This window comes from Phyllostomus discolor, chromosome 1, assembly GCF_004126475.2.
Source record: "Phyllostomus discolor isolate MPI-MPIP mPhyDis1 chromosome 1, mPhyDis1.pri.v3, whole genome shotgun sequence".
Classification (NCBI taxonomy): Eukaryota; Metazoa; Chordata; class Mammalia; order Chiroptera; family Phyllostomidae; genus Phyllostomus; species Phyllostomus discolor.
In genome coordinates, this window is record NC_040903.2 from 147,588,647 (window position 1) to 147,608,023 (window position 19,377).

The 19,377-nt window shown below is 36.1% G+C and overlaps 1 protein-coding gene across 4 annotated transcripts in view; it reads left to right on the forward strand.

The window, feature by feature from the left end:
• The window catches only part of SLC12A6 (solute carrier family 12 member 6), a 99,097-nt gene that overhangs the window by 52,286 nt on the left and 27,434 nt on the right, over positions 1-19,377 (forward strand). For 3 of the 4 annotated variants that reach the window (XM_028504241.2, XM_036031324.1, XM_028504244.2), the window contains 2 exons: positions 1,346-1,390; positions 19,002-19,096. In XM_028504241.2, coding sequence (XP_028360042.1) covers positions 1,346-1,390; positions 19,002-19,096 — 140 coding nt within the window. The remainder of the gene's footprint in view (positions 1-1,345; positions 1,391-19,001; positions 19,097-19,377) is intronic. The other variant, XM_028504242.2, reaches the window with a different exon arrangement.

Below are 19,377 nucleotides of genomic sequence, written 5' to 3' on the forward strand. Positions count from 1 at the left end.
TATTTTTATGTAATTTGTTGCCTAGAGTAAACTTTAGTTAGAGGTTAGTGAAAATAAAGGTGTAACCTTTTTTCCCATTGTTGCTCAAAGACCCACCCTCCTACCCCTTACCTCTCCACCCACTGTCTAAAATTTTTATTCCCCAGACACATTTGAGGAGACCAGATGTAATCTTCTGTGTCAGAAGAGACTTAATCTTTGAGGAAAGTGGAGCTATTTTCCATATTTAGCCCTTAATGCTTTTCAAGCCTTTAAAATAAGAAAGTGATTGGTTTTTAAATGGTGATAGTATCTCTTTGCATTAGGAACTTGGCTTATAGCACTAATTTTATGATAGATTACTGAAGAAATAGATATTTATAAAATCCAGTTTTGTCATTTTATCTGAAAGTCAAATGAGACCATATCTGCTAATAGTTATGAGTGCTGTACCTGTGTCTTGACTTTGAGCTGCTGTGGTTGTATGTTCTGTGTTCCATTGTCATTACAGAGAAAGTGTAACTTACGTTGTAGGCCCTGAATCATCCTTCTGTTTTATGGAACTAGTATTGCTTCATTGAATCTGTGTTATTTTTTTAATTTACCTTTTATTTTAGTAAATATATATAAAATAAAATCTACCATTTTTAAGTGCACAATTCATTGACATTAATAGCAATTCACAGTGTTGTGCAATTGCTACCACTATTTCCAAAATTTCTCATCACCCCAAACAGAAACTGTGTACTTATTAAACAATAGCATCCCATTCCCCACTCCCCTTGCATCCAGTAACCTGTAATCTACTTTCTCTCTATATAAATTTGCCTTTTCTTGATATTTCATATAAATAGAATAATATAATATTTGTCCTTCTGCATCCATCTTGTTTCCCTTAGCATAGTATTTTCAAGGTTCATTTATTTTGTAGCATGTATCAGAACTTTATTTTCTATGGCTGAAAGTATTCCATTGTAAGTGTATACCACCTTTTGTTTCATCTATTCTTCTATTGACGGGCACTTGGATTGTTTCCACCTTTTGGCTATTGTGAATAATGCTGCTATAAACATTGTCATACAAGTACCTGTTTGAGTCCTTGTTTTTATTTCTTTTGGATATGTACCTAGGAGTGGAATTGCTGGGTCATGTGTAATTCTGTTGTTTAATTTTTCAGGGAAGTGATGCAATTATTTTTATAATAGTTCATTATATTTTTATTATCTTTCCATTAATGTTTCTTAAGCACTTAAATTTTTTTTTTTTTTGCTTATTTCCTTTGTTAACTTTTGTTGCTGATTTTTAAGAAATTATTTGTTTTGGTCATTCATTTTTTTTCTTTTCTTTTCAATTGTTTGTTTTTCAGACCCAAGTCAGAACTCCATCACAGGGGAACACAGCCAGCTGTTAGGTATAGTATTATATTACTGTGGGAATTGACTCTCTCTAACATTACCCTTTTCTTGTTTCTACTAACAGACATTACTCCTTTCTCTAATCCTATTTTCTGTCTCCTCCTTTTCTACTTTTTACTCCTCAACTTTTTTTCCTGCTGTTTCTATTCCCAACTTGGTAAGTTTTAGGTAACTACTTTTGTCATTGATTGCTAAGACTCAATTTAGCTATACTAAAAATAATTTTAATACAAATACCAAGTTATGTTGTACATCTAAAACTGATGTAATGTTTCATGTCAATCATACCTCAGGTAATTTTAGCATGGTCTGTGGTGTTAAAAAATCTGTAGGAATTGGAACTTCTTTTTCCAAAATTTTGAAAAGAAGATATTATAATAGCCTGTAATATTTTGGGCTTTGCAGCTACTTTGCCCTTCCTTTTATTTTTCACAGTCTCTTGATCATCTTCATTTTAATTACTGCAAGTACTTTATAAACAGCAAGCTATAGTAATTGATGTCCCAGCTCCTCATCTGTTATACGTTATGGAAATGAGTTGATTTTCTTTAGGCATTGCCTATTTACATTGTAGTAAGCTTATAATTTGACAAGAATTTCACATCGTCTCTGAACTGATAAATTTTTAAAATATAAAAATACTCAGGTGAGGAATTCATACAAAAAGTATATACTCTAAAGAAAGTAAAAGTCCTCCAGAGTCCCTTCTCCACCACCTCACCTGTCTCCCAAGGTACTTACAGTTGACTTTTTCTTGGAAACTCTTCTAGAAATTATTTTTGTTGTCCAGTTACAGTTGTCCCAGTTTCTTCTAGAAATTTTTATTATTCATATTATATATGACTATCTTTTTTACTTTTTCTGTCAATGGAATTATATTACACAAATTGTTCTATGACTTCCTTTTGTTCACTTAACATTTTATCTTGGACATCTCATACCAGTACATAAAAATCTACTGCATTTCTTTGTAGTGTAATAGTATTCCATTGTATTCCTATGCTCTAATTTTACTCAGCCAATTCCCTCTTCATGAGCACTTATTTCCAGCTCTTTTACTGTTATATTATGTTGTCGTGAACATCTTGTACATATATCCTTGCATTTCCCTTGCCAGTATATTTGTAGGATAAATTCCTAATAGATGAATTTCTTGCTCAAAGGGTATGTACATTTTCAAAAAAAATACATCAACTTAAATTCCTACCAATAAGCAGTATGGAGGCACACTCAGTTCCCTGTCGCCAAAAGTAGGTATTATCAGTTGTAAAATTTTTCTTCATCCAATCAGTGAAAACGGCATCTCTAGTTTGTATTTGTACTTAATTATGAATAAGTACTTTTAAATATATGAACAGCCATTTTTTGGTATGTGTATCTTCTGGTTTGAGGCTTATTTTGATTTGTATATTGCTGCACTTTTAGCTGTTTGAATATGTGCAAAGCAGCTGTGAAAAAATGTTAGCTATCAAAGTGTTTGAAGTAGGAAAAATACTTGACTTGTTTGCTTATTAAAGGTTCAAAATATTAGCTAAAGAAACTGCCCTGGAGGGTGTGGTTCAGTTGGTTGGAGCTTGGCCCTATACTGAAAGGTTGCTGGTTTGAGTCCCTGTCTGGGGGCGTTCCCAAGTTCAGGGTTCAATCCTGCGGGTTCAATCCCTAGTCAGGGCATTTACCAGAAGGCAACCAAGTTGATGTTTTTCCCCTCTCTTTCTCTCTATTTCCCTCTCCCTCCCTCCCTTTCCCCGACTCACTTCCTCCCCACTCCCTCTGTCCTCCTTCCTTGCTCTCTAAAAGCAATGAAAAACATGTCCACAGGTGAGGATAAAAACAAAAAGAAAAGAAAAACACTGGGGATACTTCTTTTCTACTTTTTCAAGGTTAAGGACATAAACTTCAGGTCTTCTCATTCCTTTGAGTGAATTTATGTGCTGGAATAGTACCTGGCACCCTACTCACTAAATAGATGGTTACTAAGTAAATGATTTGACAGAAACAGGTAGCTGCAAATCTGATTACCAGAGTTCTAGCCTCATGGTATTGAGGCTGTCACCAAACTCTTTTTTATACTTTTATGTTAGATAGTCTATTTAAACTGTTCAAAATTAGTCTTTATATAAAATTCTCACATTTATATCAGGGATGTTTATGATTTCATTGAAAGATTTTGTCATATCTTGAAAAGTATATTTTCCCCTGAAACTATTAAATTGCTCCTGTCTCTCTGATACATGGCTGACAGAGAAGTTTGAGAGTATTTAATTCATCATCTGATGAAGAGCAGGTGCATAATGGAGGTAGCAAAGGACTTCGCTAATCAAATGTACAGCTGGGGGAGTTGGCACTGTTTCTGTGTTACTAAGGTGGATTTTGTTTCCAATTAAGGACTTGAAGTAAAAGGTAGCACATGAATTGTAGGGAAAAGAAATAGTATGTGACTCTGAAGGAAAGATTTTCTTAGTCAATTTTAGTAAAAAAATCCTAATAGCAATTGCAGGGAGACTTCTCCAAACATTTGGCAACCTACTATTGCATTTGATTTTAAACAAACCTGGGAATTTATCCAGAGAGTCTTCTGACCAGATTCTCAAGTAAGTTTATCCTGCTTGCCATCCTGGGTTCTTGGTCCTAGGTTCACTAGGTCAGATTGTATTTCCTTTTTTTCTCATGCTCTTACTAACTATCATCTTCTCCCATCCTCAGTATCTTTACAGCCTCAAAATCCTTAAAAAACTGGCTTACTTTAAAAAAATTTTGTTTGCAAAAAAGTGAAAGATATTTTGTTATATTTTCTAATTATCTTATAGTTCTCAGAAAAGGAATTGGTAGCTTGAATTAAAATCTTGCCAGCTCTCTTTAAAAACCTCCTTTAGGATAAATTTGGCCTAGTGGGTGAAAAACTGCATCATTTACCTTGGTTGCCTACTGAATGGAATTTATAATAGCCCTTTCCAAACCTTCTAAATGTTTTTTCCTATCAACAGGGTACAGCTCTTTTAATGTACCTATTCTTCCCACTGATTCATCAGATCTCTTGCAAAACTCAGGGCCAGGCTGAGGAGATGCATGAAAGGGTGAAATCGCTGTTGCGATAAAAAAAAAATCAAGCTGTACACTTATGATTTATGATCTCTCTCTCTCTCTGTAATTTTCAGTTTACAAAGCAAACAAGCAGTAGCCTTGGCATTTTTACAAGTTTTACCAAACATTCAAGGAAAAATAATTCCACTCTTCTAAAGTTTCTCTCATGGAATAGAAGAACAAGTAAACGTTCTCTATTCCATTTGAGACTTGCATAACCTAAATACCAAAACTTAACAGTGACAGTATGAGAAAAGTATAGACCAGTTTTACTTATGAGCACAGATCTAAGTATCCTAAACAAAATATTTACAATCTGAATCAAGCAATATATATTAAAAATTGTCCCTGTGAACAGCTTGGGTTTTAGTAGAAAGACATGATTGATTTATTATTAAAAATCAATTTATGTAACTCAGTATATTAACATATTAGAGGAAAACTATCATAGAATCCTATTAATAGATGTAGAAAAAAACATTTCATTTGACACATATCCAATATTTAAATTCCTGTTACTTAAAAGAATTTATTGATCACCAGTGGAATATTTTAGTGAACCAATTTATTAACCTGAGAATTGGTCAATAAAGGGTAAAAATAAAGTATTTCTCTTGCCTTTACCTATACCAATGGATAACCAAATACGACATTAGCAGGATTGTCTTTTTATAAAAGTATTCCAGCTAATTAATGAAAGAATAATACATTCAGAACATCACCATTTTTTCAACCTTTCATAAAGTAATGGATCTAGGCATTAACCATCAATAATTACTAGTATCTCAAAAAGAAAGACAACCACATGACATGTACTTACTGATAGAAGACCAGAATACTGCTATGAAGGGTTTTCCTCTCTACCCCACCTAAAAATACTAAATGTGGTTAAATTTTGAGACCCAACTATCAATTTATAGGAAGTACCAAAAAAAAAAAAACCTTAAACAACATCACATGGATGCCATCATCAAAATTTAGACCATCAGAAACAAATGACATACCATATTTTTGGACCATAAGACACACATAGGTTTTAGAGGAGGAAAATAGGAAAAAACATTTTGAAGCAAAAAATGTGGTAAAATATTTAATAGCATAAATAACATAATACTTCACCAATGTATAAATGTAAACAGAACTCAACAGCAGCATTAACAACCATTCCTCCCATATTGTGGGGGAGGGGTGCATCTTATAGTCCAAAAAAGACTAGTTTCTTGAACAAATAAATTGCAAAGAGAGAGAAAGAAAGTTAAAGACTTAAGAGATATAGAAACCGATCATACTCTGTGCCTCTTAATTGGCTACTAATTTAAACAGATTCTAATATTGAAAACATGATAAGGCGTTAATATCCAAAATATGTAAAGAACTCATACAACTCAACACCAAACAAACAATCCAATTAAAAAATGGGCAGAGGACCTGAACAGACACTTCTCCAAAGAGGATGTACCGATGGCCAATAAATGTATGAAAAGATGCACAGTGTCACTAAATCACCAAAGAAATGCACATTAAGACCACAGTGAGATACTACTTCACAACCAGTCAGAATGGCTAACAATATGTAAACAAACAACAAATGTTGGTGAGGGTGTGGAGAAAAGAATCCTTGTGCACTGTTGGTGGGATTGAAAATTGCTACAGCCACTGTGGAAAACAGTATGGAGGGTTCTCAAAAAAAAAAAAAATAGAACCACCATGTGATCCAACAATTCCACTCCTAGCTATATATTCAAAGAAATCCAAAACACTGATCTGAAAGGATATATGCACCCCTATGTTCATTGGAGCATTATTTATAATAGCCAAGATACGGAAGCAACCCAAGTGCCCATTAGTAGTTGAGTGGATAAAAAAGATGTGGTACATCTACTTCCGCCCAAGACAGAGGCATAGGTGGACGCACTTTGCCTCCTCGCACAACCAAGATAGGGATGACAACAATTTAGAAACAGAATAACAACCAGAACTGACAGAAAATTGATCTGAATAGAAGTTGGTCAACAAGAAGTTGAAATTGACCTTTCATCCAGACCCGTAGGAGGGGCGGAGTCCGGCAGCCGGGCAGGACACAGTGCCTCTGCACCACGAGTGTTTGGACCAGCGAGTAAGGCATGCAGGGGCGCGTAAGGCATCCAAGGCACACAAGACCACAGTGAGTGGACCCTGAATGCGCAACTGACAGCTGGCAGACCCTGGCTGAAGGGTGGCAACTGGCAGACCCAGTGAGGTGGCGATTGTGAAGCAAGGCACTGAGAGCAATCCAGGATCCCAGCCCTGGGGAATAGAGCCTCAGATCACTGATTGAGGATACCTGTGGAAGTTGAGGTGCACGAGAGACACCCAGCCTCACAGGAGAGGTCCTTGGAGGGTCCCACGGCGTGCACAAGCTCACCTACATGGGAATTGGCACCAGAGGGGACCAGTTTGCTCAGGGGAAGCAGCAGAAGGGACTGAGGTCCCAAGGGGAATGGAAGAACCATCATTGTTCCCTCTTGACCCCGCCCCCACATACAACGTCACAACCCAGCAACTGGGTTGCCCTGCCCTGGTGAACACCTAAGGCTCTGCCCCTCACCATAACAGGTGCAACCAGACCAAAAAAAAGAGAGAGAGAGAGATGGCTCGAACAGAAGACCAAATAAAAGCCCTAGAACTCATCCTTTTAAGTGACCGAGAGATAGCCAACCTATCAGATACACAGTTCAAAACACTGGTGATCAGGAAGCTCACAGAATTGGTTGATTTTGGTCACAAATTAGATGAACAAATGCAGGCTACAATAAGTGAAATGAAGAAAAATACACAGGGAACCAACAGTGATGGAAAGAAAACTGGGTCTCACATCAATGGAGTAGACCAGAAGGAAGAAAGACACAACCACACAGAAAAGAATGAACAAATAAGAATTCAAAAAAATGAGGAGAGGCTTAGGAACCTCCAGGACATCTTTAAACGTTCCAACATCTGAATTATAGGGGTACCAGAAGGAGTAGAGGAAGAGCAACAAGTTGAAAACTTATTTGAACAAATAATAAAGGAGAAAGGAATCTGGCAAAGGAAAGGGACTTCCAGGAAGTCCAGGAAGCTCAGAGAATCCCAAAGAAGTTGGACCCAAGGAGGAACACACCAAGGTACATCAAAACTACATTAGTCAAGATAAAAATGGAGGAGAGAATCCTAGAAGCAGCAAGAGGTAAGGACATAGTAACCTACAAAGGAGTTCCCATCAGACTGTCAGCTGATTTCTCAAAAGAGACCTTACAGGCAAGAAAGGGCAGGAAAGAAGTATTCCAAGTCATGAAAGGCAAGGACCTACATCCAAGATTGCTCTGTTCAGCAAAGCTTTCATTTAGAATGGAAGGGCAGATAAAGTGCTTCTCAGATAAGGTCAAGTTAAAGAAGTTCATCATCACCAAGCCCTTGTTTTGTGAAATGTTAAAAGGACTTATCTAAGAAAAAGAAGATTAAAAAAAACATGTATAGTAAAATGACAGCAAACTCAGTTATTAACAACCACACCTAAAACAAAACCAAAAGAAACTAAGCAAACAACTAGACACAGAAATAGAGATCACATGGAGGGTTAGCAACAAGGGAATAGGAAAAGGAGAGAGGGGGGAAAGGTATGGAGAATAAGTAGCATAGATGGTAGGTAGAAAGTAGGGGGAGGGCAAGAATAGTATGGGAAATGTAGAAGCTAAAGAACTTATGACACATGGACATGAACTAAAGGGGGGAATGTGGGTGGGAGAGGGTGTGCAGGGTGGAGGGGAGTGAAGGGGGAAATCAGACAACTGTAATAGCACAATCAATAAAATATATTTAAAAACTCAAAACTTCAGTGACATTGATGAGTTCTTATACTGTGTGCATAAATAAATATGTTGCTAGCCCTGGAAAAAAATGTGGTACATCTATACAATGGAATATTACTTGGCCATAAAAAGAAGGAATGAAACCTAACCATTTGCAACAATGTGGATGGACCAAATGGATATTATGCTGAGTGAAATAAGTCAGATAAAGACAAATACAGTGGAACCTTGGTTCTTGAACTTAATTCATTATGGAAAACTTTTTGAGAAGCAGTTTGTTCAAAAACCAAATCTCCTTTGTCACTTGAGAGACACGTGACTGATAATACAGGTATCAGCATGAAAGTGTTGCCAGGTGGAGAATCAAGACCAAAGTTTTGTTGGACATCTGCAACATTTTTTCTGTGAACAACTTGGTGAAGAATTGAATTGTTCCTGAACTGAGATGTTCAAGAACAGAGGTTTGACAGTACCATATGATTTCACTTATATGTGGAATCTAAAGAATAAAATAGACAAACAAAACAGATGTAGATACAGAACTCATAGATACAGAGAACAGACAGACTGAGGGTTGCCAGATGGGAAGATAGTTAAGGGGGCTAGATGAAAAAGGTGAAGGGATTAAGAAGTACAAATTGGCAGTTAAAATAGTCATGGCAATATAAAGTACAGCACAGAGGAGATAGTCAGTAATATGATAGTAACTATGGTGCCATGTGGGTACTGGAAATATTAAGGGAACACTTTGTAAAGTATATGATTGTCTAATGACTATGCTGTACACCTAAACTAGTAAAAAATAATATTGAATGTCAACTGTACTTGAAAAATGAAATTTAAAAAATAAAAACCATAATTTATAACATTTGCAACAACCTTTCATGTTCACATAGTCACATAATTCAAACCCAAACCTGTGCCAAGGGAAATTAAGTACATTTACTGTTCTGCTTAGCTCAGACCAGCAAAAAGCTATTTAACAAGATCAGGAGGATAAGGGAAGAATCTGAGACTCATTATAAGCCCAAACTGTAGTGTAAGTGGTAATTGACAAAAGTAACATTATGGAAGTAGTAGCACCACAAAAACAAGTTTTTTATAAAGAGCGAGATGTTCTGTTTGCAAAGATAAAAATAAGAAAATGTATACCATAAAAAATGGAAATCTGAAATCCTCAGTAGAATGAATGGTACTCCTATCATTTGAATTGCACAATGAAATACCCAGCAGTGAGTTTCAGAGCAATAATATCAGCATTATTTGGATAGTAAAATGAAAATAAAGAAACATAATAGTGATACAATGGGCCACTTAATTCAAAGCATTACTGAAGCCAGTCTCAATACATATTATCCAAAGGAATCTTCTTAGAATTCTGGATAATCCTAAACCAGCCCCAGCATGTGGATCTGGTTCTTAGTTTTTGCAGAGTAAGGTTATTTGCTGTTCAAACTCGAGAACTCTCATTCCATTTGGGATTTCCTGGGGTCAGAGCAGTGACTCAGAGTTCTGAAAGCTGTTCAGTCTATCTGAAACAGCATGATTTCCCGCCAAGAACTGATCAGTGCCTTTTGCTATAATCACTACTGACTTTATGCCTGATTGATCCATGCCTTTCTCTTTTTCTTTTTAATCCTCACCCAAGGATATATTTTTATTGATTCGAGACAAAGAGAAATGTCGATGTGAGAGAGAAACATCAGTTGGTTGCCTCTCACACACACCCAATCAAGGATCAAACCTACAACCTTTTGGTGTACAGGATGATGCTCCAATCAGCTGAGCCAGGTCTGGTCCATGCCTTTCAATGAACCACTTCTAATGAGAGCTTTGTTCCTTGCCTGATTGATCGGGAGCTCCACAGGACCCTCCCATTTACAACACCACTATAAGTAGACCTCTGGACAACTTTGGAGGCATCATTGGTCTCATAAATGTAGACAAAGTGTTCAGAGACATTCTGCTACCTGTAAAAAATTAAGCAAGCAAGCAAATGGGAGTTAGGCCAAAATCAGCCAGGACCAGAATATCTGAAAATTAAAGTGGTTGCACTTGAAACTTGAAACTATAATGGCCCCAAATATAGATGTGCCAGGACTGCAGCCAGGGGAGCCAGAGCTTGTAGGAGGGTGGCTTATGCCAGCAGGCAGCAGGATAGGGCAGGAAGTTCTGAGGCCAGATTTTTATAGCACCAGTATTGTAAGGCTGATGAACAATAGGGAAATAGTGTGCTGAAGCTGGGACTCCTACTCTTGTAAACCTTAACAGGGATGAAGTTGTCCCGAGTTTGGATACAAAACTATTAAATGGCAAATCAATACAGGATGCAATTAGGAAAACTAACATACTCAAGAATGAAAGACTTTAGAAAAAAGGAAAACAAATGGAGCTGTTAAAGAGAAGAAATATGTAATTATTGATATAACAAATGAACAGGTTAAACAGTAGATTAGAAACTGATGAAGAGAGCTGGTGAACAGAAAGGAAAGTACATCTAGACATATTTAAATGAAAGCTGTGCTGCACCTAAGAAAGATCTTGAAAGCAGCCACAGAGAAGACATTATCAAAGAACAGAATGACAAAAGTATTCTCAACAGCAAAACAGATAACAAATAATGTTTTAAAGTGTTTGCAAAATTATCTTAGAATTATGCTTAGCAAGACACTTAGGAAAAAAGGCAGAATACAGACATAAAAACTGAGGCCTTTTTTTTTGCCACAACTTGCTCTCAACTAGTAGTTTTCAACTAGGAACAAGTTTGCCCCCTAAAGGATATTTGGGAGTATTTAGAGACATATTTTATTGTTGCTACTGGAGATGCTAGTAGCATCTAGTGAGTAGAGGCCAGGGATGCCCTTAAACATCCTACAGTGCACTGGGCAATTTCCCCACAATAAATAATTGTTCGGTTCAAAATTTCACATTGCTGAATTTGAGAAACCTTCCTCTAAAGGAATTCTAAAGGAAAATGATCCCAGAAGACTAGTACCTGGAAATGCAACAAAGAGTATTGAACAAATGAAATGGTAAACATCCCTTGACCCAAGTCAATATTTTCTGTGTAAAATAATTTTAGTGTCTTATTTATGGAGTAAAAAAAAATAGACTATTGGAAATACTGGACAATAATATTATGTAAGTCCAGAGGACAGAGTTGGAACTGAAGTGTTTAAAAGTATTTGTTGTTTGAGAGAATGATTGCTATTGTTTAACTTCCTTAACTTAATACTTTTATATGTTTTTAAGCTAAAGTAAAAGCTACAATTTTAAGAGTAATTATTAAAAGAATAGAAATAGAGTGTGGAAATTTCAGGAGAGGATAGAGGAAAAAATGGAATAAGGGAAAACATACCCCTAAAAATCCACAGAGAGAAAATGAGAATGAATGAATCATAGAGAAAGAAGGACAAATAGAAATAAAAAGATGGCAGAAATCTAGTCCCAATATATCAGTCTCTAAGGTAGGTGAACTAAACTAGACAATTAAAAAGACAGATTGTCAGATTTTTAAAAATACAACTATTACCTAAAGCTGGACATTTAACCAAAAGACAGGTAGTATAGCTATCATCTTTTTCTTTCTATTGCCTTACAGTTTATTTATTCTGCTGATTTTCTAGCTTCCTGAAATAGCTACTTAGCTCATATAATTTTTGTTCTTTTTATTACTTTTGCAAGATTCTACAGATTTCATTAGGTGGTATTTTCATTGACACTCAATTTTTAAGTATTTTAATCTTTGATCCTTGAATTGTTTAGCAATATCCTTTTTTATTTCTAATTTTTTAAATTTATCTTTTTATAATTAAATCCTTACTGAATTTTTATTGATCAAGATCATGGACTGTATTATACCTGTTTAAAATGTATTGTCTTTAAAACCTAGTACATAACTTTTTCTTTTGGACTTTAACAATAGAAATTTCTTTTCTCAAAGTTGTAGTCTAGAAATCCAAGATCAAGGTATTGACAGAATTGGTTTCTTCAGAGGCCTCTCTCAGCTTGCAGATGGCCGCATTCTCACTGTCCTCCCGTGGTTTTTACTCTGTACACACAGTAGTACATAACTTTTAATACATTTTCCATGTATGTTTGATTAAAATGTACATTCTCTCATTGTGGCTACAGATCTGTGTCCATTTTTCATGTTATTCAGATCTCTTTACCCTTGCTTATTTTGTCTGCTTTATCTGTTACTGAGAGAAATGTATTAAAAAGCTCCATGTGTAATAGTAGATCCATCAGTTTTTCACTATAATTAAATTCGTTTTTTGCCTCAAATATTTGAGGCATGGATGGGTGGGTAGGTGGATGGCTGTTGTAGGCAGCTTTTTCAATGGACTCCCAATGTGCCTTTCTTCCCTGTATTCATGCCCTTGTATAATCCTTCCCCTTTTAGTGAAGGCTGAACTTAATGACTCCTTCTAATTAATAGAATGTGGCAAAAGTGATGTCATTTTGTAAATGAGAACACAAAATGACTGTAACATTTGTCTTGCACTCTCTCTCTGGCTCTCTTTTATGGCTGGCTTTGAGGGAATCCAGTTGCCATGTTCTGTGGAAAGGCCCACGTGGCAAGGAACCAAAAGAGGCTTTTAGCTAAAAAGCCTGGAAATGAACTGAATTCTGCCAACAATGATATAAGTGAGGTTGGAAGTGAATCTTCCCAAGGCCTTCGAAAGAGACTACAGTCACAGCAGACCCTTCATTGGTGCCTCATGGGAGACTGAAGCAAGGGCCCGGCTACGCCACGCCCATATTCCCAGCTCACACAAACTGAAATAATAAGCCTGTGTGCTTTAAGCCACTAAATTTGGGAGTAAGTTGTTAAACAGAAAGAGATAATTATCTGATAATAATAAAGCTATATCAGGTTTCTTTTGGTTAGTATTTCACCTGGTATATCTCTTTACTTTCAGCCCTTGTGTGCCTTTGTGTCATGTCTCCTGCAGACAGTGTACACCTGGATTTTGTTTTATCTAATCTGTGGGTCTTTGTTTTAACTAGTAAATTCAGTCTATTTGTATTATTATAATTATTGGTACTATTGATATATTTGAACCATTCTGTCATCCTTATTATTCAGCTTTCCCCACTTTTTCAGCTTCTTTTTAAATCTTACTTACAAAAAAAAAAGCTATCTATATTACCCCTCTTCCACAAATAAAGGAACTAACATTAGAACACTCTCATATCCTTCTCTCTCCCCGGCCCTTACCCCTGTCCATTGTGGTGTTCTTATCTAGAATAGGAGGTCAATGGGAAAAGGAGAGATGTTCGATAAATATATTTGGGAGAACTATCCTTTTGCTTATGACATAGTCTGTCTTCTTTCTGTCTTTCTAACTATTCTCCCTTTTCCTCAGTCTCTTGCAGCCATGTTACCTGTTCTGTTTTATGAATCCATTAAGATTTTTCTGCTTTAGGATTTTTAAAAATATATTTTACTGTTATGCTATTATAATGGTCCCAACTTTCCCCCCTTGACCCCTCCACTTGGTGCACCCATTCCCTCCAGCAATCCCCACCTTTAGTTCATGTCCATGGGTCATGCATATAAGTTCTTTGGCTACTCCATTACCTATACTGTTCTTAACACCCCCCTATCTATTTTTTACCTTCCAATTTGTGCTTCTTAATCCCTGTACTTTTCCCCATACTCCCTCTCCCCCCCTCCCAACTGATAACCCTCCAAATGATCTCCATATCTATGATTCTGTTCCTGTTTGCCTGGTTTGTTTTTTTAGATTCAGTTGTTGATAGTTATGAATTTATCACCATTTTAATGTTCATCATTTTGATCTTCTTCTTATATAATTCCCTTTAGCAGTTCATGTAATAATGACTTGATTATGAACCCTTTAGTTTTACCTTGTCTGGGAAGCACTTTATCTGCCCTTCAATTCTAAATAATAGTTTTGCTAAAAAGCGTTATCTAGGTTGTAGGTCCTTCTTTTCATCACTTTGAATACTTCTTGCCAGTCCCCTCTAGCCTAAAATAAAGAAACAAAGTTTCTTTGGAGAAATCATCTGACAGCCTTATGGGAACTCCTTTGTAAGTAACTCTGCTTTTCTCTTGCTGCTTTTAAGATTCTCTCTTTAATCTTTAGAAGTTTAATTATAGTGTCTCTTGGTGTGGTCTTGCTTGGATCCATCTTGTTTGGGATTCTCTGTGCTTCCTGGACTTGTATGTCTATTTCCTTCACCAGATTAGGGAAGTTTTTCATTATTTTTTTAAATAAGTTTTCAATTTCTTGCTCTTCCTCTTCTCCTTCTGGCATCCCTATGATTCAGATGTTGGTATGTTTCCAACAGGTTCCAGAGCCTATCCTTATTTTTTAAAATTCTTTTTTCTTCCTGCTGTTCTGATTGAATGCCTTTTCCTTCCTTGTGTTCCAAATCGTTGATTTGATTCTCTACTTTATTCTCTCCACTGTTGGTTCCCTGTGGATTTTTCTTTATTTCATTTAATGCAACCTCCATTTCTGCCTGGGTCTATTTTATGCTGTTGTAGTACCTAGGGATTTCTTTGGGCATCCTGATAACCAATGTTTTGAACTGTGCATCTGATACATTGCTTATGTCCTTATCATTTCATTCTTTTTCTGGAGTTTTGTTCTTTTCTTTCATTTGTGCTATATTATTTTTTTCCTCAATTTGGCAGCCTCCTTGTGTTTGTTTCTCTGTATTAGGTAGAGCTGCTTTGACTTCCTGTCTTAGTAGTGTGGCCTATTGTAGAAAAGTGTAGTTGTTAAGTTGTATGGGGCGGAGCCTTAGGTAATCATCAGGGCAGGGGCAACTGGTGTCACCACTCTGTTACTCTGTGTAGGGGAGGACTCAGAGAGGAGACAGTGATGCTGCCAGGCCTGTAGAGTTTTTCCTGAGAGGAAGCTGTCTCCCAGCACTCTCCCTGATGGCCAGACACTTCACCTTCTCCTTGTATGCCACTGGTGCCCTCCCAGCTGTTGCCCTCATTCTGAATCCCAGAGGATTGGGTCTGCGTGAGTCCTAAGTCTGTTTTGGGCCCTTTAAGAGATGTCTTTTGAGAATCCTTCAGTGTCTTCCGCTGCCCCAACCTTCACTGGTTTTACAGCCAGAAGTTATGGGGACTTACCTTCCTGGCACTGGAACCCTGGGCTGTGTGGTATGGTCTGGGGCTGCAATCTCTCACTCCGGAGGTGTCCCTCCCAATTTTTATCCACTACATGTGGGTGTGGGACTCCTCGTTCCTGTTTCCATGCCTCTCTATAGTCTCTGCATCTCCACCCCTCCTACCCGCCTTGATGAATGTGGCTTCTTTAAATCCTTGGTTGTCAGACTTTCACACAGTTCAGTTTTCTGACAGTTTTGGGTGATATTTGTTTTGTAGTCTAGTTGTATATTTTGCTATAGTTGTGCAAGGAGGGGAGGGGTATTTACCTCCACCTCCATCTTGACCAGAAGTCCTCTGCTTAAGGATCTTTTAAAATTGGTATTCCCCATACCTGAAATGCAGGCTTTTTCGGACCATCTAATGGCCAGGGTATGTTGCAGTGAGCTCATAGCAGCTCATAGGAGCCAGTTGTATGTATCTTCTCCCAAAACAATGTTCAGTGACTTCTCATTAGTAGTTGAAAATTGGCATGTGAATATTTACAACACAGAAATTGGCAAATATTAGAATCAGTAGTTTTTTATTTTAAATGCTGGAGAGCCTGCTTACCAGCACACCAGTGATCTTACCTGAAGTTGTCCTTAGTCTATCTCAGTACCTATATCATTGAATTTATTGCTTCTTGAAATGCCTTTTTTGTTGTTTTTTTGCTTTGTTTTTATTTATTTTGTCCTCTGTTGCTTCAGTATACTCAGAAGAAAGCAGCATCTTTAACTGCCTGTCCACTGCTATATCCTGAGGGCCTAGAATAGTGCCCAGCATATAAGAACTAAATAAATACTTTTTGAATTAATTGAATAAATGAATAACTTGGAGTGGTGATAATTTTAAGCTTTGTCATTCTCTTGCATATTTTCTGGAACCATTAGAGAGAGGAATAGAATTACATTTTCCTTTCTTTTTCTATGGTTTTTATTATGGAAATTTCCAAAGGTTCAGAACAGTAGATAGAATATTATAATAACCCTTTATGAACTGATTACCTAGCTTCAATAATGTTTTTAAGCCCCCACCTTTTTTCTTGGAATAATTTAAAGAAAATTCCAGGCAACATGTGATTTTAGTTACACTTAAAAAAAATAATAACCAGTCATATTCAAATTTCTCTCATTGTTTCATAATGTCTTTTTACATTTGATTTGTTTGAGTCATGGTTCTAACAAGTTTCATACATAGTAATTGGTTGGTATATCTCTTAAGTCACTTTTAATTTATAAGAGTTCATAGTTTTTAGTTTACACCTTTTATTTGTTAAGTAGTCAGATTATTTGTCATGTAGAATTTGCCACATTCTGAATTTGGTGTTTGCATCTTTGGGGCTATATTTATCTTGTTCCTCCTCTGTTTTCTATGAACTGGCAATTAGTTTTAAAGACTTGATTAAACTTTCATTCTTTTAGTGTGGATACATCACAGGTTGCACTTTTCATGTGTTACATTAGGAGATTGTGTTGTCCCACTTTTAATGATGTTAAGATTGATCAGTGGGTTCCAGATCACCCTGGTCCATCCATTATACAGTTCTGCCTCATCCCTTCACCTAATTGGTTTCAGCAACCGTTGATGGTCATTGCCTACATCCATTATTTCATTAGGGGTTGAAAATTGGTTATTTTATTTTCTAATTATATTATTCTACCTGCATTTATTAGCTAGAATATTTCTGTAATGAAGAATTTTCTTTATTTAGTTACCCTGAAATATAGTTGGTGTAGGAAAGGCAGGATAATTGCTTTATTCTTTTCATTTATTATTTTTTAAAATTACTTGTTTTTAAGCAATTCTGTAAAAGTAATTAGTTTTTTAACTTTATTTTTCAATTACAGTTTTCATATAATATTAGTTCATATTAGTTTTAGGTGTACAGGATAGTAGTTAGACATTTATATAATACATGAAGTGATCCCCAATACATGTAGCACTGCCTGGCACCATACATAGTTATTACAATATTATTTACTATATTCCTTATGCTTTTTCACCCAGTCATCCAGCCCCACTCCCCCCTGGCAACCATCAGTCTGTTCTCTGTGTCTTTGAGTCTGTTTCAACTTTGTGTGTTTATTTATTTTGTTCTTTAGATTCCTCATATAAGTAAAATCATATGGTACTTGTAAAAGTGATTAGATTTTTAAAATATGTTGGGTATTTCACATATTTGCATTTTTTTTGTTTGTTTATTGAATTTAGAGAAAGGAATGGAGAGAGAGAAACAGTGATTTGTTTTTCCACTTATTTATGCATTCAGTGGTTGTTTCTTTATTTCTTTTTTTTTTTTCTTTTCATTGGCTGTTTCTTGTATGTGCCCTGACCAGGAATTAAACCCACAATTTTGGCATATTGGGACAACATTCTAACCAACTGAGCTGTCTGGCCAGGGCCCATATTTACATTTCAATCAATTGTGTTATTTATTTTTAGTAATCATATTATTCCATTTTAGCCAGTGGGAGCCCCTTCAGGTTGGCTCCTCTGTCCTTTGACATGCCCCACTTATTTTGATAGCTTATTGCCTACTCCCCAAGCTCATCTAATATGCATTTAAGATTATACAACTTTAAATTAATTTCTTTAATTTTTATATCAGTATCTATTTCCTCAATATTTAAAAGCTGAGTTCTTAATGACATTTATATATATATATATATTTTTTTAAAGATTTTATTTATTTATTTTTAGAGAGGGAAGGGAAGGAGAAAGAGAGAGAGAGAGAGAGAAAGAGAGAGAAAAACATCAATGTGCGGTTGCTGGGGGTTCTGGCCTGCAACCCAGGAATGTACCCTGGCTGGGAATCGAACCTGGGACACTTTGGTTCCCAGCCCGCGCTCAATCCACTGAGCTACGCCAGCCAGGGCTTATATATTTTTAAAATTTTCTTTTTTTTCTCTTCCACCAGACAATGTAAATTATATAACTTACACAATAAAAAATCAAAGTTAAGGAAGTGCTCAAACAACACAAACACTATGTGTCAGGGAATCCAGTCTCTTTTTCTTTTTTTTTCTTCATAGCTGGTTTACCAAATTCCTGTGGGATGTCTCTTTGAATATAAAATACTGTATGTGGCAAGTGTTTGTACAAAAATAATACTTGGTTAAATGATCTAATGTCATTTACAAAAGGTAGGACAGCATTGAAGGCAGAGAGCTTTAACTGCCATTATTAACAGCAGCAGTGTGGAAAGTAGTCCTTGTCTAGCAAAGTATTGAGCATGTAATCAATAAATATTCAGTTTCTTCTTTCATTATAGATTTGAGTGATGTTAAAAGACCCTAGTAGTCTAGAATCTTAAAAGAATAGTATTTCTAGAGGTCTTCATTTTGTTAAGAAATGACCTATGTTTACTTAGACATTTTTTTTTTTTGCTTTTGTTATAGAGCGAGCCACATTCTCCAAGCAATGCTGATTGTGTTCTGCCACTCTCAGATTAAAATTTGAACATGAAAATGGGTTCCATATACAGAGACAATATACAGTGATTTGGTGCTGGTGTTCTCCAATACCAGTCAGAAACTAACTTGGTTTACTTTTTTTCCCCAGATGATGGCCATAAGAAAGCTCGAAATGCTTATCTCAGTAATTCCAATTATGAAGAAGGAGATGAATATTTTGATAAAAACTTGGCACTCTTTGAGGTAATATTTGGGAGAAAACTAGGACAGATTTCAGGAACAGATTTCAAGATAGCTGTTTTTCACCCTATTTAGTTTTAAAACAGTATAGGCTGGATAATTTAATAATTGTTAAAATACAATACTTACAACTTGTCATCATGGTTGATTTAATCTATGTAATCTAATTAATTATTGCTAATTAATGAGTAGCCATTAAATCAAATTTCTGTGAAATAGGAAGAGGAATGTTGACATCACAGGCATGTGGAGAACCTTGCTATCAAATTCAGCTGGGATTTCAA